We start from the raw sequence: 22,998 nt of genomic DNA on the forward strand, positions 1-22,998 counted from the left end.
CCCCCACCTCGCCCTCTAGCTCTCTAGCACCGCCTAGACGCCCTCTACCTCGAGCCTACCTCGCCAGCCCCCTTCCCTCGCCGAAGCAGCCGCTACGCTGTCGACCTCGCCGCTCACCTCACGGCCACCTTGCGCGTTATAAAAGGAGGACCTCCTGCACCCAACTCCTCACACCAAACTCACTCCCCTCTCTCCTCTGATCCTCCTCGTCCACTCCTCTCACCCGATTACTCACCGGAGCCGCCCAATTGATCGTCGGAGCCCGTGACGGACCTGAGATCTCCGCCAACGAATTCTAGCACCATCGGCGACGCCACCAGTACCAGGCGACTCCCCTTCGTCGACAACCTCATCTCGCACCGTCGCCACCCCTCGCCGGAGCTCCAGCACGCCGCCGACCCCCTACCTCCGCTGCTCCAGCAAGCTCCTCCCCTCGACGGAGACGACGAACCTCAGCCGTAGATCGAGCTTCTAATCCAATGGCCACCACTCACGCGTACCGATTCGGTAAGCATGGCTCGCTGACAGGTAGGGCCTGCTATCAGCTGGCCCGCAGTGTTAGCTGGGCCGGCCCAACTCTTCTTTGCTGCGTTTCAAACTAATTCGGCCCAGTTCTGTTTTCCGCCAGCCCATTAATTCAAATACAGTTAATTCAAATCCATTTCAATTCAATACTGGATCCAACTTTGAAATTCAATAGAATCTGTTTGGCTTGGCAAAATTTAACAAATTTCATATTGTTGGAAAGCTATGAAAAAGATCTACAATATACCACTGGTCCCACCTCAAGATCTGTTGTAGAATTAATTTGATAAAAAGATGAATGCAGGGACTTTTTCACATTCAAATAATTATTAAAAATCAACCAAAATGGATATTTAGTTAATTCCAACCCCAATAAATCACACTTAACATACACCAAGTGTTTCTGTAAGAAAATGGTGTGGTCACTTTGCATGATCATGCCCTAGTTTAATTAATGGACAATATGGCTAGTTTACTTAGTTGATATTACCCAAAACTATTATGTAAATTATATGAAGTGTTTCACTTCATTTAAATCTTGTCCCAAATACTTTCATATGTAGTATTGACCCCTGGTCAAATACTCTCACATGGAATACTTGGAGATTTTAAATCAATTGTAGAATTATTAAATGGTGTGAGGTATGCTACCTCATTTAAATCATTTTCTCAAATAATGATGAATGGTTGACTTAGGTCAACATGATTTCATGTAGGATTTTTTGAGAAATTAAATCTTAAGAAGATTCAATTAGAGGAAATTATTCCTCAAGAACCATATGGAAACTATCATTTACATATGTAAAGAGAGAAGTTATTTCTCTAACACTAAGTAAGAAACCCTAGATTAATTTTAAGTAGCAATGCTTAGTGATGATGCTAGATCATTTTGGAGTGAACCATTAAGGCTAATTAAGGTTACTTCAGTATTGCTTGGTGATTGTATCCTCGTATCCGTGTATAGACGCTAGTGCCGGAGAATACCAGGAAGAGGAAGGATTCTACCTAGAAGAAGAAGAGCACTTTGACCACCTCAACAACCAAGGCAAGCTAACACCAATGCAAGCTAGACTATTGCAAGTTATAATGTTGCAAGCTAATATTCTTGCAAAGTGCAAAGCCCTTTGGGGCAAGGCACCATAGTCTAACCTTTCTTACCATAAGCCTATCGATCCCAAGTTTCTACCTTACAAGTTTTTACTTGTTTATTCAAAAGAATTACTTTTATAGTTAACTTTGGTCTAAGTTAAAGATGGTTACTAGAGTAGCAAAGTTAGTCTCCAACTAGCAAAGCAAAATAGCACCCCTTATGATTAGAGCTAGTGCTAATTATTTAAAACTTGACTACTTTAGATGGGAACAATGTGACTTGAACTAAATGTTTGAAACCTTGGAATGAGGAAGCATTCCATTGAATGATTTTTGAAGGTGAATATGACCAAGAGAAGATGGTGATTTTTGATAAAAATGATATTGGGTTGAATGCGATACCTTTCCAATATTGAGTACCCCCACAATACCTGATTATGAGTAGGGCTTAACTAGAAGTTTATGCATCTTAGTATGGGTTCCCTCTGAACACACATCATAGGGGTTATGCTTGAGGCTGCCTCCGTTGTTGAGAAATGATGTGAATTGAGGTGAATTGTACGGCCAAGCCCTGTGCAGTTCCCAGGTTGACAGTTGGTCTTCACTGGGAGGCCAAGCTCATGGGGAGAGGTGCTCATACTAGGATTTGTAAGTGAAAGGTTATGGTTGATGATCCGCATACTGTGTTACGATGATTCGGGGTAATCCCGACGGATGAAATCAAATGTTGTGGCACAAGTGTTCAACCTCTGCAGAGTGTAAATCTATTCGAATAGCCGCGTCCATGGTTACGGACGGTTGGAAAGGCCATACAGTTTCCGATGTCAAATTGTTGAAAATGATGGTGAAATGAATTGTCAAGTGGTGAATTGAATTGAAATCACCACTTGAATGGTGGGAAGGATACTAATGTTCCCACTTGAGTTAGTTAGCACATGAATAAGCCTTTCTCAAATACTTGTGAACTAAAATTGGCTTTATGCAAATAAACTAGAGCTTAGCAACCTGATGTCTACGTTCCCCCTCCTTTCCTGTAGACAGTGTTGGGCCTCCAAGAGCAGAGGTTTGTAGAACAGCAGCAAGTTTTCCCTTAAGTGGATACCCAAGGTTTATCGAACTCAGGGAGGAAGAGGTCAAAGATATCCCTCTCATGCAACCCTGCAACCACAAAGCAAGAAGTCTCTTGTGTCCCCAACACACCTAATAGGTGCACTAGTTCGGCGAAGAGATAGTGAAATACAGGTGGTATGAATATATATGAGCAGTAGCAACGGTGCCAGAAAATAGCTTGCTGGCATATAGTTGATGGTGGTAGTATTGCAGCAGTAGTAACACAGTAAAACAGTAAACAAGCAGTAGTAACGCAGCAGTATTTAGGAACAAGGCCTAGGGATTACACTTTCACTATTGGACACTCTCAACATTGATCACATAACAGAATAGATAAATGCATACTATACACTTTTGTTGGATGATGAACACATTGCGTAGGATTACACGAACCCTCAATGCCGGAGTTAACAAGCTCCACAATTAATGTTCATATTTTAGTAACCTTATAGTGTAAGATAGATCAACATAACCAAATAGATCACATCAATACCATCATAGTAATAGTTAACTTCACAATCCATAAGAGATCATGATCATAGCCTACGACAAGAACCACACGGTGCACACACTAGTCACCTTTACACACGTGCAGGAGGAATAGAACTACTTTAATAACATCACTAGAGTAGCACATAGATGAATTGTGATACAAAACTCATATGAATCTCAATCATGTAAAGCAGCTCATGAGATCATTGTATTGAAGTACATGGAGAGAGATTAACCACATAGCTACCGGTACAGCCCCGAGCCTCGATGGAGAACTACTCCCTCCTCATGGGAGCAGCAGCGGTGATGAAGATGGCGGTGGAGATGGCAGCGGTGTCGATGGAGAAGCCTTCCGGGGGCACTTCCCCGTCCCGGCGGCGTGCCGGAACAGAGACTCCTGTCCCCCAGATCTTGGCTTCACGATGGCGGCGGCTCTGGAAGGTTTCTGTGGGTTTCGTCGATCGTGGTAGGGTTTTCGCGACGGAGGCTTTATATAGGCGAAGAGGTGGCGCAGGAGGGCTGACAGGGGGGCCAAACTATAGGGCGGCGCGGCCCCCCCTCTGGCCGCGCCAGCCTGTAGTTTGGTGGGCCTGTGGCCCCCCTCTGACCTCTCTGGTGTGTTCTGGATGCTTCCGGGGATTCTAAGATCTTTGACGTTGATTTCGTCCGATTCCGAGAATATTTCGTTACTAGGATTTCTGAAACCAAAAACAGCAGAAAACAGGAACTGGCACTTCGGCATCTTGTTAATAGGTTAGTTCCAGAAAATGCACGAATATGACATAAAGTGTGCATAAAACATGTAGATAACATCAATAATGTGGCATGGAACATAAGAAATTATCGATACGTCGGAGACGTATCAGCATCCCTGCTTAGTTCTCTGTCGTCCCGAGCAGGTAAAACGATAACACAGATAATTTCTGGAGTGACATGCCATCATAATCTTGATCATACTATTTGTAAAGCATATGTAGTGAATGCAGCGATCAAAACAATGTATATGACATGAGTAAACAAGTGAATCATAAAGCAAAGACTTTTCATGAATAGCACTTCAAGACAAGCATCAATAAGTCTTGCATAAGAGTTAACTCATAAAGCAATAATTCATAGTAAAAGCATTGAAGCAACACAAAAGAAGATTAAGTTTCAGCGGTTGCTTTCAACTCATAACATGTATATCTCATGGATATTGTCAACATAGAGTAATATAATAAGTGCAATAAGCAAGTATATAAGAATCAATGCACAGTTCACACAAGTGTTTGCTTCTTGAGGTGGAGAGAAATAGGTGAACTGACTCAACATTGAAAGTAAAAGAATGGTCCTTCAAAGAGGAAAGCATCGATTGCTATATTTGTGCTAGAGCTCTGATTTTGAAAACATGAAACAATTTTGTCAACGGTAGTAATAAAGCATATGTATCATGTAAATTATATCTTATAAGTTGCAAGCCTCATGCATAGTGTACTAATAGTGCCCGCACCTTGTCCTAATTAGCTTGGACTCCCGGATCATCACAATGCACATGTTTTTACCAAGTGTCACAAAGGGGTACCTCTATGCCGCCTGTACAAAGGTCTAAGGAGAAAGCTCGCATTGGATTTCTCGCTATTGATTATTCTCAACTTAGACATCCATACCGGGACAACATAGACAACAGATAATGGACTCCTCTTTTATGCATAAGCATGTAGCAACAATTATTTTTCTCATTTGAGATTGAGGATATATGTCCAAAACTGAAACTTCCACCATGAATCATGGCTTTAGTTAGCGGCCCAATGTTCTTCTCTAACAATATGCATACTTAACCATAAGGTGGTAGATCTCTCTTACTTCAGACAAGACGAACATGCATAGCAACTCACATGAAATTCAACAAAAAGTAGTTGATGGCGTCCCCAGTGAACATGGTTATTGCACAACAAGCAACTTAATAAGAGATAAAGTGCATAAGTACATATTCAATACCACAATAGTTTTTAAGCTATTTGTCCCATGAGCTATATATTGCAAAGGTGAATGATGGAATTTTAAAGGTAGCACTCAAGCAATTTACTTTGGAATGGCGGAGAAATACCATGTAGTAGGTAGGTATGGTGGACACAAATGGCATAGTGGTTGGCTCAAGTATTTGGATGCATGAGAAGTATTCCCTCTCGATACAAGGTTTAGGCTAGCAAGGTTGTTTGAAACAAACACAAGGATGAACCGGTGCAGCAAAACTCACATAAAAGACATATTGAAAACATTATAAGACTCTACACCGTCTTCCTTGTTGTTCAAACTCAATACTAGAAATTATCTAGACCTTAGAGAAACCAAATATGCAAACCAAATTTTAGCATGCTCTATGTATTTCTTCATTAATGGGTGCAAAGCATATGATGCAAGAGCTTAATCATGAGCACAACAATTGCCAAGTATCACATTACCCAAGACATTTATAGCAATTACTACATGTATCATTTTCCAATTCCAACCATATAACAATTTAACGAAGAAGAAACTTCGCCATGAATATTATGAGCTAAGAACACATGTGTTCATACGAACCAGTGGAGCGTGTCTCTCTCCCACACAAGCATGATGTAATCCAATTTATTCAAACAAAAACAAAAACAAAAGCACACAGACGCTCCAAGTAAAGCACATAAGATGTGACCGAATAAAAATATAGTTTCAAGAGAAGGAACCTGATAATTTGTCGATGAAGAAGGGGATGCCTTGGGCATCCCCAAGCTTAGACGCTTGAGTATTCTTGATATATGCAGGGGTGAACCACCGGGGCATCCCCAAGCTTAGAGCTTTCACTCTTCTTGATCATAGTATATCATCCTCCTCTCTTGACCCTTGAAAACTTCCTTCACACCAAACTTCTCATAAACTTCATTAGAGGGGTTAGTACATAATCAAAAACTCACATGTTCAGAGGTGACACAATCATTCTTAACACTTCTGGACATTGCTCAAAGCTACTGGAGTTTAATGGAACAAAGAAATCCATCCCACATAGCAAAAGAGGCAATGCGAAATAAAAGGCAGAATCTGTCAAAACAGAACAGTCCGTAAAGACGAATTTCTAATAAATACTTCCGTTGCTCAAATCAGAAAACTCAAAACTAATGAAAGTTGCGTACATATATGAGGAACACGCATGTAAATTGGCATATTTTTCTGATTTTTCTACAGAGATAAAATCCCAGATTCGTGACAGATAGAAATCTGTTTCTGCGCAGAAATCCAAATCTAGTATTAACCTTCGATTAGAGGCTTCACTTGGCACAACAAAACACAAAACTAAGATAAGGAGAGGTTGCTACAGTAGTAAACAACTTCCAAGACACAAATATAAAACAAAGTACTGTAGCAAAATAACACATGGGTTATCTCCCAAGAAGTTCTTTTCTTTATAGCCATTAAGATGGGCTCAGCAGTTTTAATGATGCACTCGCAAGAAATAGTAGTTGAAGCAAAAGAGAGCATCAAGAGGCAAATTCAAAACACATTTAAGTCTAACATGCTTCCTATGCAAAGGAATCTTGTAAATAAACAAGTTCATGAAGAGCAAAGTAACAAGCATAGGAAGATAAAACAAGTATAGCTTGAAAAATTTCAGCACATAGAGAGGTGTTTTAGTAACATGAAAATTTCTACAACCATATTTTCCTCTCTCATAATAATGTCCAGTAGCATCATGAGCAAACTCAACAATATAACCATCACATAAAGCATTCTTATCATGAGTCTCATGCATAAAATTATTACTACTCCCAACATAAGCATAATCAATTTTATTAGTTGTAGTGGGAGCAAATTCAACAAAGTAGCTATCATTATTATTCTCATCAAGTGTAGGAGGCATAGTATAATCACAACAAAATTTACTCTCCATAGTAGGTGGCACCAAAAGACCAATATCATTATAATCATCATAAATAGGAGGCAAAGTATCATCAAAGAAAATTTTCTCCTCAATGCTTGGGGGACTAAAAATATCATGCTCATCAAAGCCAGCTTCCCCAAGCTTAGAATTTTCCATATCATTAGCAACAATGGTGTTCAAAGTATTCATGCTAATATGTTCCATGGGTTTTTTAATTTTCGCATTAAACCATTCATGTCTTGACTCAGGAAATAGTATAAAAAGCTCACAGATGTTTTCCATTATGCCTTACTAGTGTAAACAAGAAACAAAAAGTTGCAATTGCAGGATCTAAAGGAAATAGCTTCGAGTACTTACAACGACGGAAAATAGCTTGGTAGCCGAGGTCCGGAGTGTGAGTACCTTTTACCTTTCCTCCCCGGCAACGGCGCCAGAAAAGTGCTTGATGTCTACGTTCCCCCTCCTTTCCTGTAGACAGTGTTGGGCCTCCAAGAGCAGAGGTTTGTAGAATAGCAGCAAGTTTTCCCTTAAGTGGATACCCAAGGTTTATCGAACTCAGGGAGGAAGAGGTCAAAGATATCCCTCTCATGCAACCCTGCAACCACAAAGCAAGAAGTCTCTTGTGTCCCCAACACACCTAATAGGTGCACTAGTTCGGCGAAGAGATAGTGAAATACAGGTGGTATGAATATATATGAGCAAGAGCAACGGTGCCGTAAAAATAGCTTGCTGGCGTATAGTTGATGGTGGTAGTATTGCAGCAGTAGTAACACAGTAAAACAGTAAACAAGCAGTAGTAACGCAGCAGTATTTAGGAACAAGGCCTAGGGATTACACTTTCACTATTGGACACTCTCAACATTGATCACATAACAGAATAGATAAATGCATACTCTACACTTTTGTTGGATGATGAACACATTGCGTAGGATTACACGAACCCTCAATGCCGGAGTTAACAAGCTCCACAATTAATGTTCATATTTTAGTAACCTTATAGTGTAAGATAGATCAACATAACCAAATAGATCACATCAATACCATCATAGTAATAGTTAACTTCACAATCCATAAGAGATCATGATCATAGCCTACGACAAGAACCACACGGTGCACACACTAGTCACCTTTACACACGTGCAGGAGGAATAGAACTACTTTAATAACATCACTAGAGTAGCACATAGATGAATTGTGATACAAAACTCATATGAATCTCAATCATGTAAAGCAGCTCATGAGATCATTGTATTGAAGTACATGGAGAGAGATTAACCACATAGCTACCGGTACAGCCCCGAGCCTCGATGGAGAACTACTCCCTCCTCATGGGAGCAGCAGCGGTGATGAAGATGGCGGTGGAGATGGCAGCGGTGTCGATGGAGAAGCCTTCCGGGGGCACTTCCCCGTCCCGGCGGCGTGCCGGAACAGAGACTCCTGTCCCCCAGATCTTGGCTTCACGATGGCGGCGGCTCTGGAAGGTTTCTGTGGGTTTCGTCGATCGTGGTAGGGTTTTCGCGATGGAGGCTTTATATAGGCGAAGAGGCGGCGCAGGAGGGCTGACAGGGGGGCCAAACTATAGGGCGGCGCGGCCCCCCCTCTGGCCGCGCCAGCCTGTAGTTTGGTGGGCCTGTGGCCCCCCTCTGACCTCTCTGGTGTGTTCTGGATGCTTCCGGGGATTCTAAGATCTTTGACGTTGATTTCGTCCGATTCCGAGAATATTTCGTTACTAGGATTTCTGAAACCAAAAACAGCAGAAAACAGGAACTGGCACTTCGGCATCTTGTTAATAGGTTAGTTCCAGAAAATGCACGAATATGACATAAAGTGTGCATAAAACATGTAGATAACATCAATAATGTGGCATGGAACATAAGAAATTATCGATACGTCGGAGACGTATCACAACCCTTACTAGAAATGTCTAGCACTTACACTAGTATTAGTTTGAGAGTACTTTAAAGTACTCACGGCTATGTCCCTGGCTATTCAAATGGCCAGACTATGAAGAGGAACAGAACTATCAAGATGATGGCAACCAAGAGGTCTACGACAACTAGGGAATCTTCTGACGTCAGACGTTGGCCTGTGGACTCAAGAGTCCCTTCTATTTACGCTTCCGCTATGAAACTATGAACTTTGTGTCCGTTGATCAATAGATCAACTATTTGTGTAATACTGGATCATGTGATCTCTATTTGTAAGACGATATGGTATGTAATGAATGATGACTTATGATATTCGACTGTTATGTCTCGCAACAACAATATTCCTGGGATTGCGAGGTATGGCATAACAGGCATCTGGACTTAAAAATCCGGGTGTTGACATATGATATGTGTGAAAGTGTGGTGTAAGGTGTAATGGTGCAAAAGTAGCTCCCCTAAACCCTAAACTAGGGCTTAAACCCCTAGACCCTAAACCATTAACTACACGTGCTGACACCGGAGCTGCAAAACCCTGCATCATAAACCCTAACCCTAAACCTATACCTAACCATAAATACTTACATTGAACCTAAACCCTAGCCCTACCCCATAAACCCTAGCCCTACCCCCTAAACCCTAGCCCTAACCCTACACCTAACCCTAACCAGTAGATCAGGCACACCCTCGATCGTGTGATAATGGCTCTAGCTGCTGGGTATATGTGTCAAAGGGTCCCAATCTTGGTTCTCCATGTGTATATGTCCTAAACAAACCTAAAAGAATGAAAAGGTACATTGGTGCATCCTCGCGCGGAGAAATCTAGGTGGGTAGACCCGCCGGGGCACACATACCGATGTTTTTGGGGGGGAGGGGGAGAACGACCGCCGGAGCACCGGAAGCCCACAAAATCTTGCATGTGGACATATGATATGTGTGGAAGTGTGGTGGAAGGTGTAATGGTGCAAAATTAGCTCCCCTAAACCCTAAACCCTAAACTGGGGATTAAACCCCTATACCCTAGACCCTAAACCATTAACTACACGTGCTGACACCGGATCTGCAAAACCCTACATCATAAACCCTAACCCTAAACCTATACCTAACCATAAATCCTTACCTTGAACCTAAACCCTATCCCTAACCCTACACCTAACCCTAACCAGTAGATCAGACACACCCTCGATCATGTGATAATGGCTCTAGCTGTGGGGTATATGTGCCAAAGGGTCCCAATCTTGGTTCTACATGTTTATGTCCTAAACAAACCTAAAATAATGAAAAATTACATTGGTGCACCCTCGCGCGGAGAAACCTAGGGAGGTAGAGCCGCCGGGGCACACATTCCGTTGTTTTGGGGGGAGGAGGGGGGAACGACCGCCGGAGGACCGGAAGCCCACCAAATCTTGCATGTGGACATATGATATGTGTGAAAGTGTGGTGGAAGGTGTAATGGTGCAAAAGAAGCTCCCCTAAACCCTAAACCCTCTACTGGGGCTTAAACCCCTAGACCCTAAACCATTAACTACACGTGCTGACACCGGAGCTGCAAAACCCTGCATCATTAACCCTAAACCTAACCCTATACCTAACCATAAATCCTTACCTTGAACCTAAACCCTAGCCCTACCCCCTAAACCCTAGCCCTAAAGCTACACCAAACCCCTAACCAGTAGATCAGGCACACCCTCGATCGTGTGATAATGGCTCTAGCTGCGGGGTATATGTGCCAAAGGGTCCCAATATTGGTTCTCCATGTGTATATGTCCTAAACAAACCTAAAATAATGATAACGTACATTGGTGAACCATCGCGGGGAGAAATCTAGGAGGGTAGACCCGCCGGGGCACACATACCGCTGTTTTTGGGGGAGGAGGGGGAGAACGACCGCCCGAGCATCGTAACCCCACCAAATCTTGCATGTGGACATATGATATGTTTGAAAGTGTGGTGGAAGGTGTAATGGTGCAAAAGTAGCTCTCCTAAACCCTAAACCCTAAACTGGGGAGGCTTCGAGGCCTAAACCCCTAGACCCTAAACCATTAACTACACGTGCTGGCACCGGAGCTGCAAAACCATGCTTCATAAATCCTAAACCCTAAACCTATACCTAACCATAAATCCTTACCTTGAACCTAAACCCTAGCCCTAACCCCTAAACCCTAGCCCTAACCCTACACCTAACCCTAACCAGTAGATCAGACAAACCCTCGATCGTGTGATAATGGCTCTAGCTGCGGGTTATATGTGCCAAAGGGTCCCAATCTTGGCTCTCCATGTTTATGTCCTAAACAAACCTAAAAGAATGAAAATTACATTGGTGCACCCTCGTGCGGAGAAATCTAGGGAGGTAGACCCGCCGGGGCACACATTTCGCTGTTTGGGGGGGGGAGGGGGAGAATGACCACCGGAGCACCGGAAGCCCACCAAATCTTGCATCTGGACATATGATATGTGTGAAAGTGTGGTGGAAGGTGTAATGGTGCAAAAGTAGCTCCCCTAAACCCTAAACTAGGGAGGCTTCGAGCCCTAAACCCCTAGACCTAAACCATTAACTAAATGTGTTGGCACCGGAGCTGCAAAACCATGCTTCATAAACCCTAACCCTAACCCTAAACCCTAAACCTATACCTAAACATAAATCCTTACCTTGAACCTAAACCATAGCCCTACCCCCTAAACCGTAGCCCTAACCATACACCTAACCCTAACCAGTAGATCAGGCACACCCTCGATCGTGTGGTAATGGCTCTAGCTGCGGGGTATATGTGCCAAAGGGTCCCAATCTTGGTTCTCCATGTGTACATGTCCTAAACAAACCTAAAAGAATGAAAAATTACATTGGTGCACCCTCGCGCGGAGAAATCTAGGGGGTAGACCCGACGGGGCACACATACCGCTGTTTTTGGGGGGAGGAGGGGGAGAACGACCGCCGGAGCACCGGAAGCCCACCAAATCTTACTTGTGGACATATGATATGTGTGGAAGTGTGGTGGAATGTGTTATGGTGCAAAAGTAGCTCCCCTAAACCCTAAACCCTAAAATGGGGCTTAAACCCCTAGACCCTAAACCATTAACTACACGTGCTGACACCGGAGCTACAAAACCATGCATCATAAACCCCAACCCTAACCCTAAACCCTAAACCTATACCTAACCATAAATCCTAACCTTGAACCTAAACCCTAGCCCTAACCCCTAAACCCTAGCCCTAACCCTACACCTAACCCTAACCGGTAGATCAGACACACCCTCGATTGTGTGATAATGGCTCTAGCTGCGGGGTATATGTGCCAAAGGGTCCCAATCTTGGTTCTACATGTGTATATGTCCTAAAGAAATCTACAAGAATGAAAAAGTACATTGGTGCACCCTCGCGCGGAGAAATCTACGGGGGTAGACCCGCCGGGGCACACATACCGCTGTTTTTGGGGGGAGGAGGGGGAGAACGATCGCCGGAGCACCGGAATCCCACCAAATCTTGCATGTGGACATATGATATGCATGAAAGTGTGGTGGAAGGTGTAATGGTGCAAAAGTAGCTTCCCGGTGTGACCTTCCTCACATTTGGGCGATAACAATACTCAACAGATTTTCTGAAGCGCCGATTGCTCCGAAACCCTCATATATGTACATGGGATGAAAATGCTGAGTAATTTTGTATTGCACATTGTCTTAAGTAACACTAATAAATAGTCATAAAAAAGTAAAACTAATTAAAAAAATAAATATAAGTATTAGATGAAATAAGATAGAAAGAAAAACAAATAAAATGAATGGTGGCGCACGAGAAAGAAAGAATCGCACGGCAAAGGAGCCTTTGACGTGCATCTTCTCTGGCTGCACGGCAAAGGGAGCGCCACGACAACGTCCAGACCCTTTGCCGTGCAGCTTTTCTTTGACGTGCGGTGTGCAGGATCTTTGTCGTGATGCTATTATTTGTCGTGCGTGCTGCTTAGGCTTTGCCGTGCAAACCTTCTTTTCCGTGCGCCACTACGGAGTCTGTCGTGCCATTGTTCGTTGCCTTGCACTGCTCTAAATCGTTGCCATGCGATTTTTCTTTGCCGTGCGTGCTGATTGCTCCGCACGGCAAAGATTTCTTTGCCGTGCTGTGGCTCACGGCAATGATTGCCTGCACGGCAATGACAATTTTTCCCGTAGTGGTTGCTTCGAGTTGTGTCGACTGATGGACCTCCTTAACGCTAAATGACTTCTGATTTCTTGCCTCAATTGATTCCATCTAAATTATTATTGGAGCAGTCGAGGACCGCCGCTAGCTCTGATCCGCATGACCTCCCTAGAACCTCTCCATCTCCATGCATGCTCACACTCTATCTTGATAGATCAGACGCCAACTCTCTCGATTCGTACATGTTTTACTGATTGAGGACTGTTTCGATGATGCTCATGCCAACGAAGGCAACAACGACAAGAACAGCTAGGGCAGCAGCGTGCAAATGAAGTCATGCTCATGCATCAGGGACCCATCGTCACCTTCATCCTCAACGTGCTTTCTTGTTGACACCGCAATGAGCCTCCTCTTCGCCACCTCCCTTGTCGTTGCTGTCCTGGCTACCGTAGTTTTCATCGACTACTGCCTCGCCTGGAGAGCACCCATCTGGGCGGACTACAACAGCGCCTCCACGGTTCTCAAGGCAACCATCACCTCCTATGCTTAGACGGCGCCGAGCCCTGGCTCGCTGCGCGGGATGACACATCGTATACCCTTTCAACGAGTACAAGGGTACACCGTATACCATTTCAACGAGTACAAGGGTACAATCGATATGGATCTTCGGGGGCTAACCTAGCCCGACCCGCTAGCGCTGGCGGAAGGAGCACGTGCATAAGTGTACGTTTATGCAATTGTTGGCTTGGGGGCCTATGGAAGCACTCGCTGTTTATGGGCCTAACGTTGTAGACCTCAAGCCAGTTTTCTTGGATGACCTCCAACAGCTGCAAGTCGCTTGTGCTGGGCCTTGGGCCATTGCGGGTGATTTCAACTTGATTTTGGCAGCATCCGACAAGAACACTCCCATTGTGGACAGGCGCTCCATGGGCATGTTCCACCGCTGATTCAACGACCTGGAGCTCCGTGAGGCGCCTTTGCTTGGGCGTAGATTCACGTGGAGTAACGAGCGCGCCTCTCCCACGTTGGTCAAGCTGGACCGGTGGTTTGCGTCGGTAGAATGGAATGAGTTGTACCCCAAGGCATCGCTCTCGGCCGTGTCCTCATGCCTCTCGGATCACTGCCCCATCCTCATGACCACGATGGCGCAATCGTTTGTCGGCCGGCGCTTTCGCTTCGAGTTGTTTTGGTTGAAGCTCGAGGGCTTTGCAGATGTGGTAAAAGGTCTTTGGGATGACCCCTCTGGCGATGTGCCTGCGGACCCGTTATGTAGGCTGGAATTCAAGCTTCGAAGAACCAGCCGTGGCCTACAGAGTTCGAGTCAACGCGAGGTTGGCTCCATCCGTAACCTCATTCTTGTTCCCAACGAGGTAGTTTCGCGCCTTGACGTGGCACAAGAGGGGCACCAGCTGTCCGTGGGGGAGCATGACCTATGTTGTGGGTTGAAGCTCAAGGTTCTGGGCCTCGCGTCGCTCGAACGCACCATCTCTAGGCAGCATGCTCGGTGGCAGGGATTGTCGAGGGAGATGCGTCCTCCAAGTTCTTCCGCATTATGGCATCAGCAAGGCGGAGCCACAACAGCATCACCGCGCTACGTTCTGGGGAGCAGGTGGTGACTGATTTGCCAGGCAAGGTGGTGCTGGCCACTGATTACTTCGTGTGGTTGCTTGGGACGGTGTAGCCAAGGGACTTTGGCTTGTCTCTTCAAGCCTTAGGCCTCCAGCCTCTTGATTTGTCAGCTTTGGAGGGTCAGTTCTCTGAGGCCGAGGTTTCGGCGGCCATCTGCGTCATGCCCACCAACAAGTCCCCCGGGCCGGATGGTTTTTCTTGGGAGTTCTATCGGCATTGCTGGCCAATAATCAAAGTGGATGTGTTGGCTTCCCTGTGCGAGGTCTGGCTTGGTAGAGACCAAGGTTTCGAGGGTCTGAATGAGCCCCTGATTACCTTGCTGCCCAAGAAGGAAGGGGCGGTCGACCTCAAGGATTTCAGGCTGATCAGCCTTGTGCACAGTTTCGCGCGCCTCCTCACCAAGGTTCTAGCGTGTAGGTTGGCACCACGGATGCCTGAGCTTGTGGATTCGAATCGGTCAGCCTTCATTCATGGTCGCTGCATCCAAGACAATTTCCTCCTTGTCAGGAATTCGGCCAAGCTCCTGCACTCGAGGAAAATCCCTTCCTTTATGCTCAAAGTGGATGTGGCCAAGGCTTTCGACAATATCTATTGGTCCTTCCTCTTCGAGGTTCTCAGGCAGAGGGGTTTCGGTCCTCGGTGGTTACGGTGGATCGTTCTGCTTCTGCGCACGGCCAGCACATGCGTCATGGTGAACGGCTGTGGGGGTTGAGCGTTTCGGCATGGTCGTGGGCTCCGGCAGGGAGATCCCATCTCCCCGTTGTTATTCATCATTGCCATGGATGTCCTTTCGGCCATGCTCCAGGTTGCCGAGCGAGCTAGTGTTCTTTCCGACCTCACTCCTCTCGGGTTTAGGAGTAGGGTCTCGCTGTACGCCGATGATGTGGTTATCTTCGCCAAGGCGACGGTCTCGGACTTCCAGGCGGTATGGAGCGTCCTCGACTGCTTCGGAGCTTCCTCGACTGCTTCGGAGCGGCCTCGGGTCTCAAGGAGAACCCACCCAAGAGCACTGCGGCCCCGATTGGTTGCTCCAACGATTTTCTTGCTGTGGTGGTGCCGTTGTTGCCGTGCCCTCTTGGGCGTCTCCCTTGCTCCTATATAGGGCTACCGCTATCTATTCGGAAGCCTAGGAAGGCGGAGCTTCAGGCCCTTCTGGACAAGCTCGCGGCCAAGCTTCCGTTCTGGAAGGGGAGGCTCATGACGCGTGAAGGGCGGTTGGTGTACGTCCAAGCCATCATGACGGCCTCGGTTGTCTATCACCTGCTTGCTCTCGATGTGGATCCTTGGTTCATCAAGGCTGTGGACAAGCTATGACGCGGCTTCTTCTGGGCTGGGAAGGATGATGCTAGGGGAGGTTGCTGCATGGTTGCTTGGCACCTAGTTTGTCAGCCCAAGTCCCTCGGTGGGTTGGGACTCCATAACCTCCACTGGCTCAATGTTGCCCTTCGCACGAGGTGGCTTTGGTTGCAGCGGTCCAACGAATCCAAGCTGTGGCAGGGCATGGACGTGCGGGTCAGCGGTGAGGCTCGTGCTTTGTATGACGCCTCGATGCGGATCGAAGTTGGGTATGGCGCTGCTGTACATTTTTGGGAGGATGCCTGGATCGGCAGCCTCACGGCCACGACCATTGCCCCTGACCTTGTCAAGCTCGTCAGGGTGGCTGTGCATCGTCAGTGCTCGGTTCAGGAAGGCTTGCCAGGGAATGCATGGGCAGCGGACATAGCCGGTGAGCTCTCCGTGGCGGCGGTGGTGCAATACTTGCACCTTTGGGCGACCATCGCAGAGGAGCCATGGAGCGGGGCTGCGGAGGACCCGTTCATCTAGAAATGGAGCAACGATAGCCACTTCTCCTCTAAGTCCTCTTACCGCGTGCTCTGGCATGGGATGTGCGGGATGCCGGGGCGAATTTGGTCTGGGATTCTTTTTCGCGCCTCTACAGTATAAGATGCATGCCTGGCTAGCGTTGCAACGTCGCTGTTGGATGGCAGACCGGAGGCTGCGCCGCGGCTTGCCCACCCACACGCTGTGCCCCTTCTGTAACGTCACCGATGAAACGTTAGACCATCTCTCGCTCTCTTGCTCCTTTGCACAGGGGTTGTGGATGGGTTTGGTGGCTCGGCTAGGCCTCCCAAATATCGTTCCCGCCGGGGATGACGACATCAATAACTGGTGGCTTTGGGCGGTCAGTCGGTTTCCGCCGGTAGATAGCAAGAAGGCCAACACACTCATCATGATAACCATGTGCGTGCTTTGGCTAAAACGCAATGCAAGGGTCTTCGATGGGAAGTTGTCCACAGTCAATGTTACTTTGCACTTAGTCCTTGAGGAGTGGAGGATTTGGTGCGAGTGTAGAGGAAGGTGGCTAAGAGATGTCCACTAGATACACCCTTCTTTTTTAGGGCGGTATGTGTGGTGGCCTCTCTGTGTTTGTATGGGACATCTTGGTCCGCTTCTTATGCTTAATACAATGACATGTGGATCTCCTGCGGGTTCTGAAAAAAAATGGACTCCATGGAATCTCGCGTATGAAAAGTTCGGGTTTCTTGAGGCTGTATGTAGGCATGGATACATCAAATAATCAGTCTATCCAGGGGGCCATGGTGAACGAGACGTTCGATCTCGAGGCCGAGACACGGCAACACGTGCCGCATGACATCGTCTTTAATATCCCGCTGCTCCTTGAAGCCAAGCTGCTGATGCGCTATGCCTGCGTCTGCAAAGCCTGGCCCAGCACCATCACTTCCAACCGGTGTTTCCTGCGCAAGAACCACCGCCATCGCGCCGCGGGTTAGAAGCAGCATCGGTGACAGGGGTGGTGCTCCTCTTCATACGACCACTCCAGGCTTATACCGATGGGAGTGAAAGATCTGGTAGGGCAACTTCGCTATGACCCTCGTTCAGCGCCATGGACTCCTTTCTAGCCATGGAGCAGGCAAAGAGGCACACGCTTGCGCACTACCACGGTCTCATGCTGGTGCCGGCGGAGGGAGGCATGGTGCGCGTGCTCAACCCGGCCACACGACGCGTCCTCACCCTGCCCCGAGCCACCAATGGTGTTGCCCCACCGGTTCCAACCATGGCTTTTAATCGGGCATTAGGTCTAGGGCACGACCCTCGCTCTGACACCTACAAGGTTGTTTGCTTCTTTTACCGGTCCATGGTTGAGCTTACCATGGGTATTTGTGGCTTCTTACCTGAAATGACCCAGCGTACCACTGCATGGTGTAGTACACAAGTCGTTGACATAACACAAGTGAAACACCGTTCCACTAATATTACATCTCTCAGAGTGGTACAACAGAAACATATGCGAGTCTAAGGTATGTCTATAGAAGTACACACGAACTGTTTACATAAGATCAATACAGCCACCTACTTTACAGTGAGGTAAAACTTCAAATAAAGCTCCAGAAGAACGACTCGTAGTCTATCTTATTGCTAACTCAAGTTTAAGAGTTAATTGGCTTGCTATAGAACTCTAGCTACTTAGGTGCTAGGATTAGGGAAAGGTTCCCTACTATTACTAGTCTAGGTTTCCATTATAGCTGATGCAGAAGTTGACTCCATTGACTTCTTTGATTGGATTCTTCATCTTGTTGCAGTTGACTCCTTTGTCTTCGAGTTCCACGGTAGTTTCTCCTTTGGTGCCTTGATCTAAGAAGGGGGTTCAAATGGGAGGGAATGAGTACGAGCATACTCAGCAAGTTGATAATAGGAAATAGGTGTATCATGCACTAGCTACAGCCATAGACCAGAAAGTCATAGGCCAATGCAAGTTTTCACAAACATTTCTTCAAAAGGTTTATTTTATTCTGAAAACTATGCCCGGCAGTCTTCACAGGTTGACCAGAACTTCGTGGAGTTCCTTTCCTGCCGCGTTCGCAGTTCCCTTCCTGGAACAGGGAGTCACAGTCACAATTCAGTATCCTCTGCAGAGGTGCGTTACTTTTCCCATAAGAGATCCCACCCTTTTTTCCATCCGCAGGGACTTGCCCCCGTTCACACTTCCTTTGGTGTGAGGCCAGGTATGAAAATCCAAGCCCACACCGCCTTCTCCGCGACCCTGCAAACCCACCCTTTTGTCCAACCGTACACCCCCAGTAGACTTCTCCCGTTAATACGGCTTTACTCACGATGTACTTTGGGCAATCCATCATAGACCGTAGAGCTCATCATCACACACGGATGGGGATTTAAAAGGCTATCCCAACCTACGGCAGTGCCTCCAACACCCCGTAGCTATACCGGTATGTTGGCGTGCAGGAGGGAAAAGATACGGCTGGCTTCCCTAGAGCCATTATAGATCTCATGGTTAACGCGGTATGTACGTTGCTAGAATCACTGGACGGCATTGGTACTTAGTCCTAGATGAGTAGTCCCCATGCAATGGAACCTCCACCATATCAACACATACCATGGTTCCATTGCCCACCACATAGTCATATTCATAATTGTAAAATAATACTTTGCTTTTCAATGCATGAGTGATAAGTATAGTACTTTGCATATAGTTTGATACAAATAATCAAATGACATGAGCAAGCGATGAACTTGCCTTTCTTGACTGCAATATTATGTAGGCAAAAGCTTCGATATGTGATAACTCCAAATTCTGAAATACCATCATCGTCCGGTAAGGACAAAATGTTTAAAGAACTGGCAAAGATGCTATAATGCATAGTATAAGATGCAATCGTCCCGAGCGTAATCTAACCTCGATGATTTAGGATGTATGAGTTGTAAATATTTCTTTAGGGTTGGTTGCACTTTTAGAATGGTTCTCAAACAAGGTTCTTATTAGGGTTTGGTTATATTAGCATCATATCCTAGTGATATAAGACATCATAACAATCATACACATAAAGAGTAGTGGTGGATGACACGCGTACAGCACGCGACCGTTGGGAACCCCAAGTGGAAGGTGTGATGCGTACAGCGGTAAGTTTCCCTCAGTTAGAAACCAAGGTTTATCGAACCAGTAGGAGTCAAGAAGCATGTTGAAGGTTGATGGCGGCGAAGTGTAGTGCGGCGCAACACCAGGGATTCCGGCGCCAACGTGGAACCTGCACAACACAACCAAATTACTTTGCCCCAACGTGACAGTGAGGTTGTCAATCTCACCGGCTTGATGTAATAAAGGATTAGATGTATAGTGTGGATGATGATTGTTTGCAGAAAACAGTAGAACAAGTATTGCAGTAGATTGTATTCGATGTAAAAGAATGGACCGGGGTCCACAGTTCACTAGAAGCGTCTCTCCGATAAGAATAAGCATGTTGGGTGAACAAATTACAGTTGGGCAATGGACAAATAAAGAGGGCATGACCATGCACATACATGATATGATGAGTATTGTGAGATTTAATTGAGCATTACGACAAAGTACATAGACCGCTATCCAGCATGCATCTATGCCTAAAAAGTCCACCTTCGGGTTATCATCCGAACCCCTTCCAGTATTAAGTTGCAAACAACAGACAATTGCATTAAGTATGGTGCGTAATATAATCAACAACTACATCACTACTAGGAAAAAGCTATTCAGTGGCGCACCACTATCCCCCATCAGTGGCGCACTGCTGGTGCGCCACTACTATCACGCCACTGCTAAGTTTTAGTAGTGGCGCACTACTGGTGCGCCACAACTACCCTAAGTAACAGTGGCGCACTGCGCCGTGCGCCATTGATAGGTACACTGGTGCGCCACTACTACTCCAAAGGGGTGTGCCACTGTTGTTCAGCAGCAGTGCGCCACTATCGTCATTGTCGGTGCGCCACTGCTGCCTCCTTGGGTGCGCCACTGTTACGGCGAGCTGGTGCGCCATTGCTGCTTGTTTAGGTGCGCCACTGTGGCATCTCAGACGTGCGCCACTGCTGGCAGCTTTGGTGCGCCACTACTAGTAGTTCATTTTCATTTTTTGTATTTCTGGCATGTATTTGTACAGGTTGTATAGCATAGTATAACAGCACAGATACAGAATATATAACACATATATACAACAGCACAGTATACCAATACATAGTTCTTCACATTAGCCTCCATGATTCACAAGATTTCAAATATTAGACAAGTGTTACGGTGTTACAAGTCAAATGAGCTAGTGGTTACACAAGGTCGATCATCTAAACTAGCATCACATAGAAGAGAGCTAGAGTCACTACTAGCACCGTCCCGATGAAAGTGGTCTTCATCCGGTTCCTCCTCCGCTCCGTCCTCTCTCCCGCCAGATAGCGTGCGTATCTATCTTCGGCCTCCGCTCTAGTGGTGTACCCTTTGTAGCTGTTACCGCTAAAACGGTGAACCTATCTCCGACACTCCTCCCAGTCGTTGTAGACTCCGGGAACATTGCCCTTGTACACGACATACCACGTCATATCTGCGTACATATGCACAAGCCAAAGAAACATTAGTGCACGTGCTCATAGATGTTTGCAACGAATAAGAGCAAACTCAAAAATGATCCAAGTAGTATGAACTAAAAGGCATGCCTCATACATTGTTGGTCGGAACAAATATGAACATCCCGGGATGGCGTCAGTGAGGCCAGGTAGGATGCATAAGAGATTGATATTTGTGCCATCACACCAGGCTCACTGGCGTCACCCCGGAGTGTACAGTTGACCAAACATTCTAATCATTGGCACTAAAATGGAAGAAAGGCCAATGCAGTTAAGAAGTGCCAACTCAAATAAGAGACAAGTAGCTATTATGAACTAAATGGAATGCCTCATATTTTGTTGGTCGGAACAAATATTAACATTTAGAGAAGGGGTAAGTGAAACCAAGTAGGATGCACAAGAGATTGATACTTGTGTCATCGCACCAGGTTCACTAGCCCCTCCCCCAAGTGTACAAGTGACCAAACATTCTAATCATCGGCATTTTAAAATAAGAAAGCAAATGGAAGAATGACAAGGGCCTCATACTTTGTCGATCGAAAAAAATATGAACATCCCGGGATGGCGTTAGTGAGGCCAGGTAGGATGCACAAGAGATTGATATTTGTGCCATCACACCAGGCTCACTAGCGACACCCCGGAGTGTACAGTTGACCGAACATTCTAATCATCGGCCAAATGCAATTAAGAAGTGCCAACTCAAACAAGAGATAAGTAGCTACTATGAACTAAATGGAATGCCTCATACATTGTTGGTCAAAACAAATTTTAACATTCAGGGATGGAGTGAGCGAGGCCAGGTAGGATGCACAAGACATGGATATTTGTGCCATCACACCAGGCTCGCTCGCTCCACCCCCAAGTGTACAAGTGACCAACCATTCTAATCATCGGCATATGCAAACAAAATTAACGACCAAATCAAGTGCGAAAAACGATAGAGCCATATATATAAGTTCACAAACATAGCCGAACTAGTAATTAATAGCAAGTAAAGTGCTGGATAAAGTTTATTACAACAGAAGCTCGTCTTTAGTTCACAACTACATAACTAGGCTCGCACATCAAGACTTTCTCGGAGCGTGGATAAAACCGCCGCCTTTCTTCAAGCACATCCATGAGCGGTAGTCGTCACCCTGCATTTGGAGCTTTGTGTCTATGTCACTGTTTGACGGCTGATAGCCGGCGAAGAACTCCCCCGCGCTTCTAACGACATCTTGATGGATGATTTCACAAAACTCTACTTGGATGCGGAAGAAGTCTTGCTTGATGCCGTCGTCAGGGACCCGCGCCAATTTGTTGGCCCAGTCTCTGAGATGCTCAGGTAGCGTAAGCTGCTGCTGGTCCCGTATGAACTTATCCATGTGATAGAGGGCGTAGTAGGCATCCTTGTTACTAGAAGGCGGCTTCTTGACGCAGGGAAACTTTGTTTGGTGCTTGAACACATGCTTCCCGTACCTAACATTTGGCCTCTGCATGTTGCCTTTCACTTTGACGTAGCCATTGAGAGCATCATCAAGTACGGCCTTGACATTCGTGTAGTCCGTGGTTGACTTACCGTCCGCATCGAGGTATGTGGCCACGGAATGCTTCGGGGTTATGGAGATGAGTGTGCAGGTTTTGTCTCTGCGTAGAACACATAATGTTTAAGAACATGACGATTGAAATCTAAAAAAATCACGAGTTAAGACCGGTACGGTGAGGGGGTGACTTACTCGGGAAATACAGGCAGGAGGATGTTACACTTCTTCTGGTTCGCTAGAAAGAAGTCTTTGAGGTATCCACTCGCGACTGCCCGGTCTCCGGCG

General features: G+C 46.2%; 1 protein-coding gene across 1 annotated transcript; it reads left to right on the forward strand.

Moving 5' to 3' along the window:
• The first annotated feature begins 16,291 nt into the window (after window positions 1-16,291).
• LOC127339581 (uncharacterized) lies at window positions 16,292-16,615 on the forward strand. The gene has a single exon (XM_051365418.1). The coding sequence runs from the start codon at window positions 16,292-16,294 to the stop codon at window positions 16,613-16,615; it is 324 nt and encodes a 107-aa protein (XP_051221378.1).
• Window positions 16,616-22,998: the final 6,383 nt, after the last annotated feature.

Source organism: Lolium perenne, chromosome 3, assembly GCF_019359855.2.
Source record: "Lolium perenne isolate Kyuss_39 chromosome 3, Kyuss_2.0, whole genome shotgun sequence".
Classification (NCBI taxonomy): domain Eukaryota; kingdom Viridiplantae; phylum Streptophyta; class Magnoliopsida; order Poales; family Poaceae; genus Lolium; species Lolium perenne.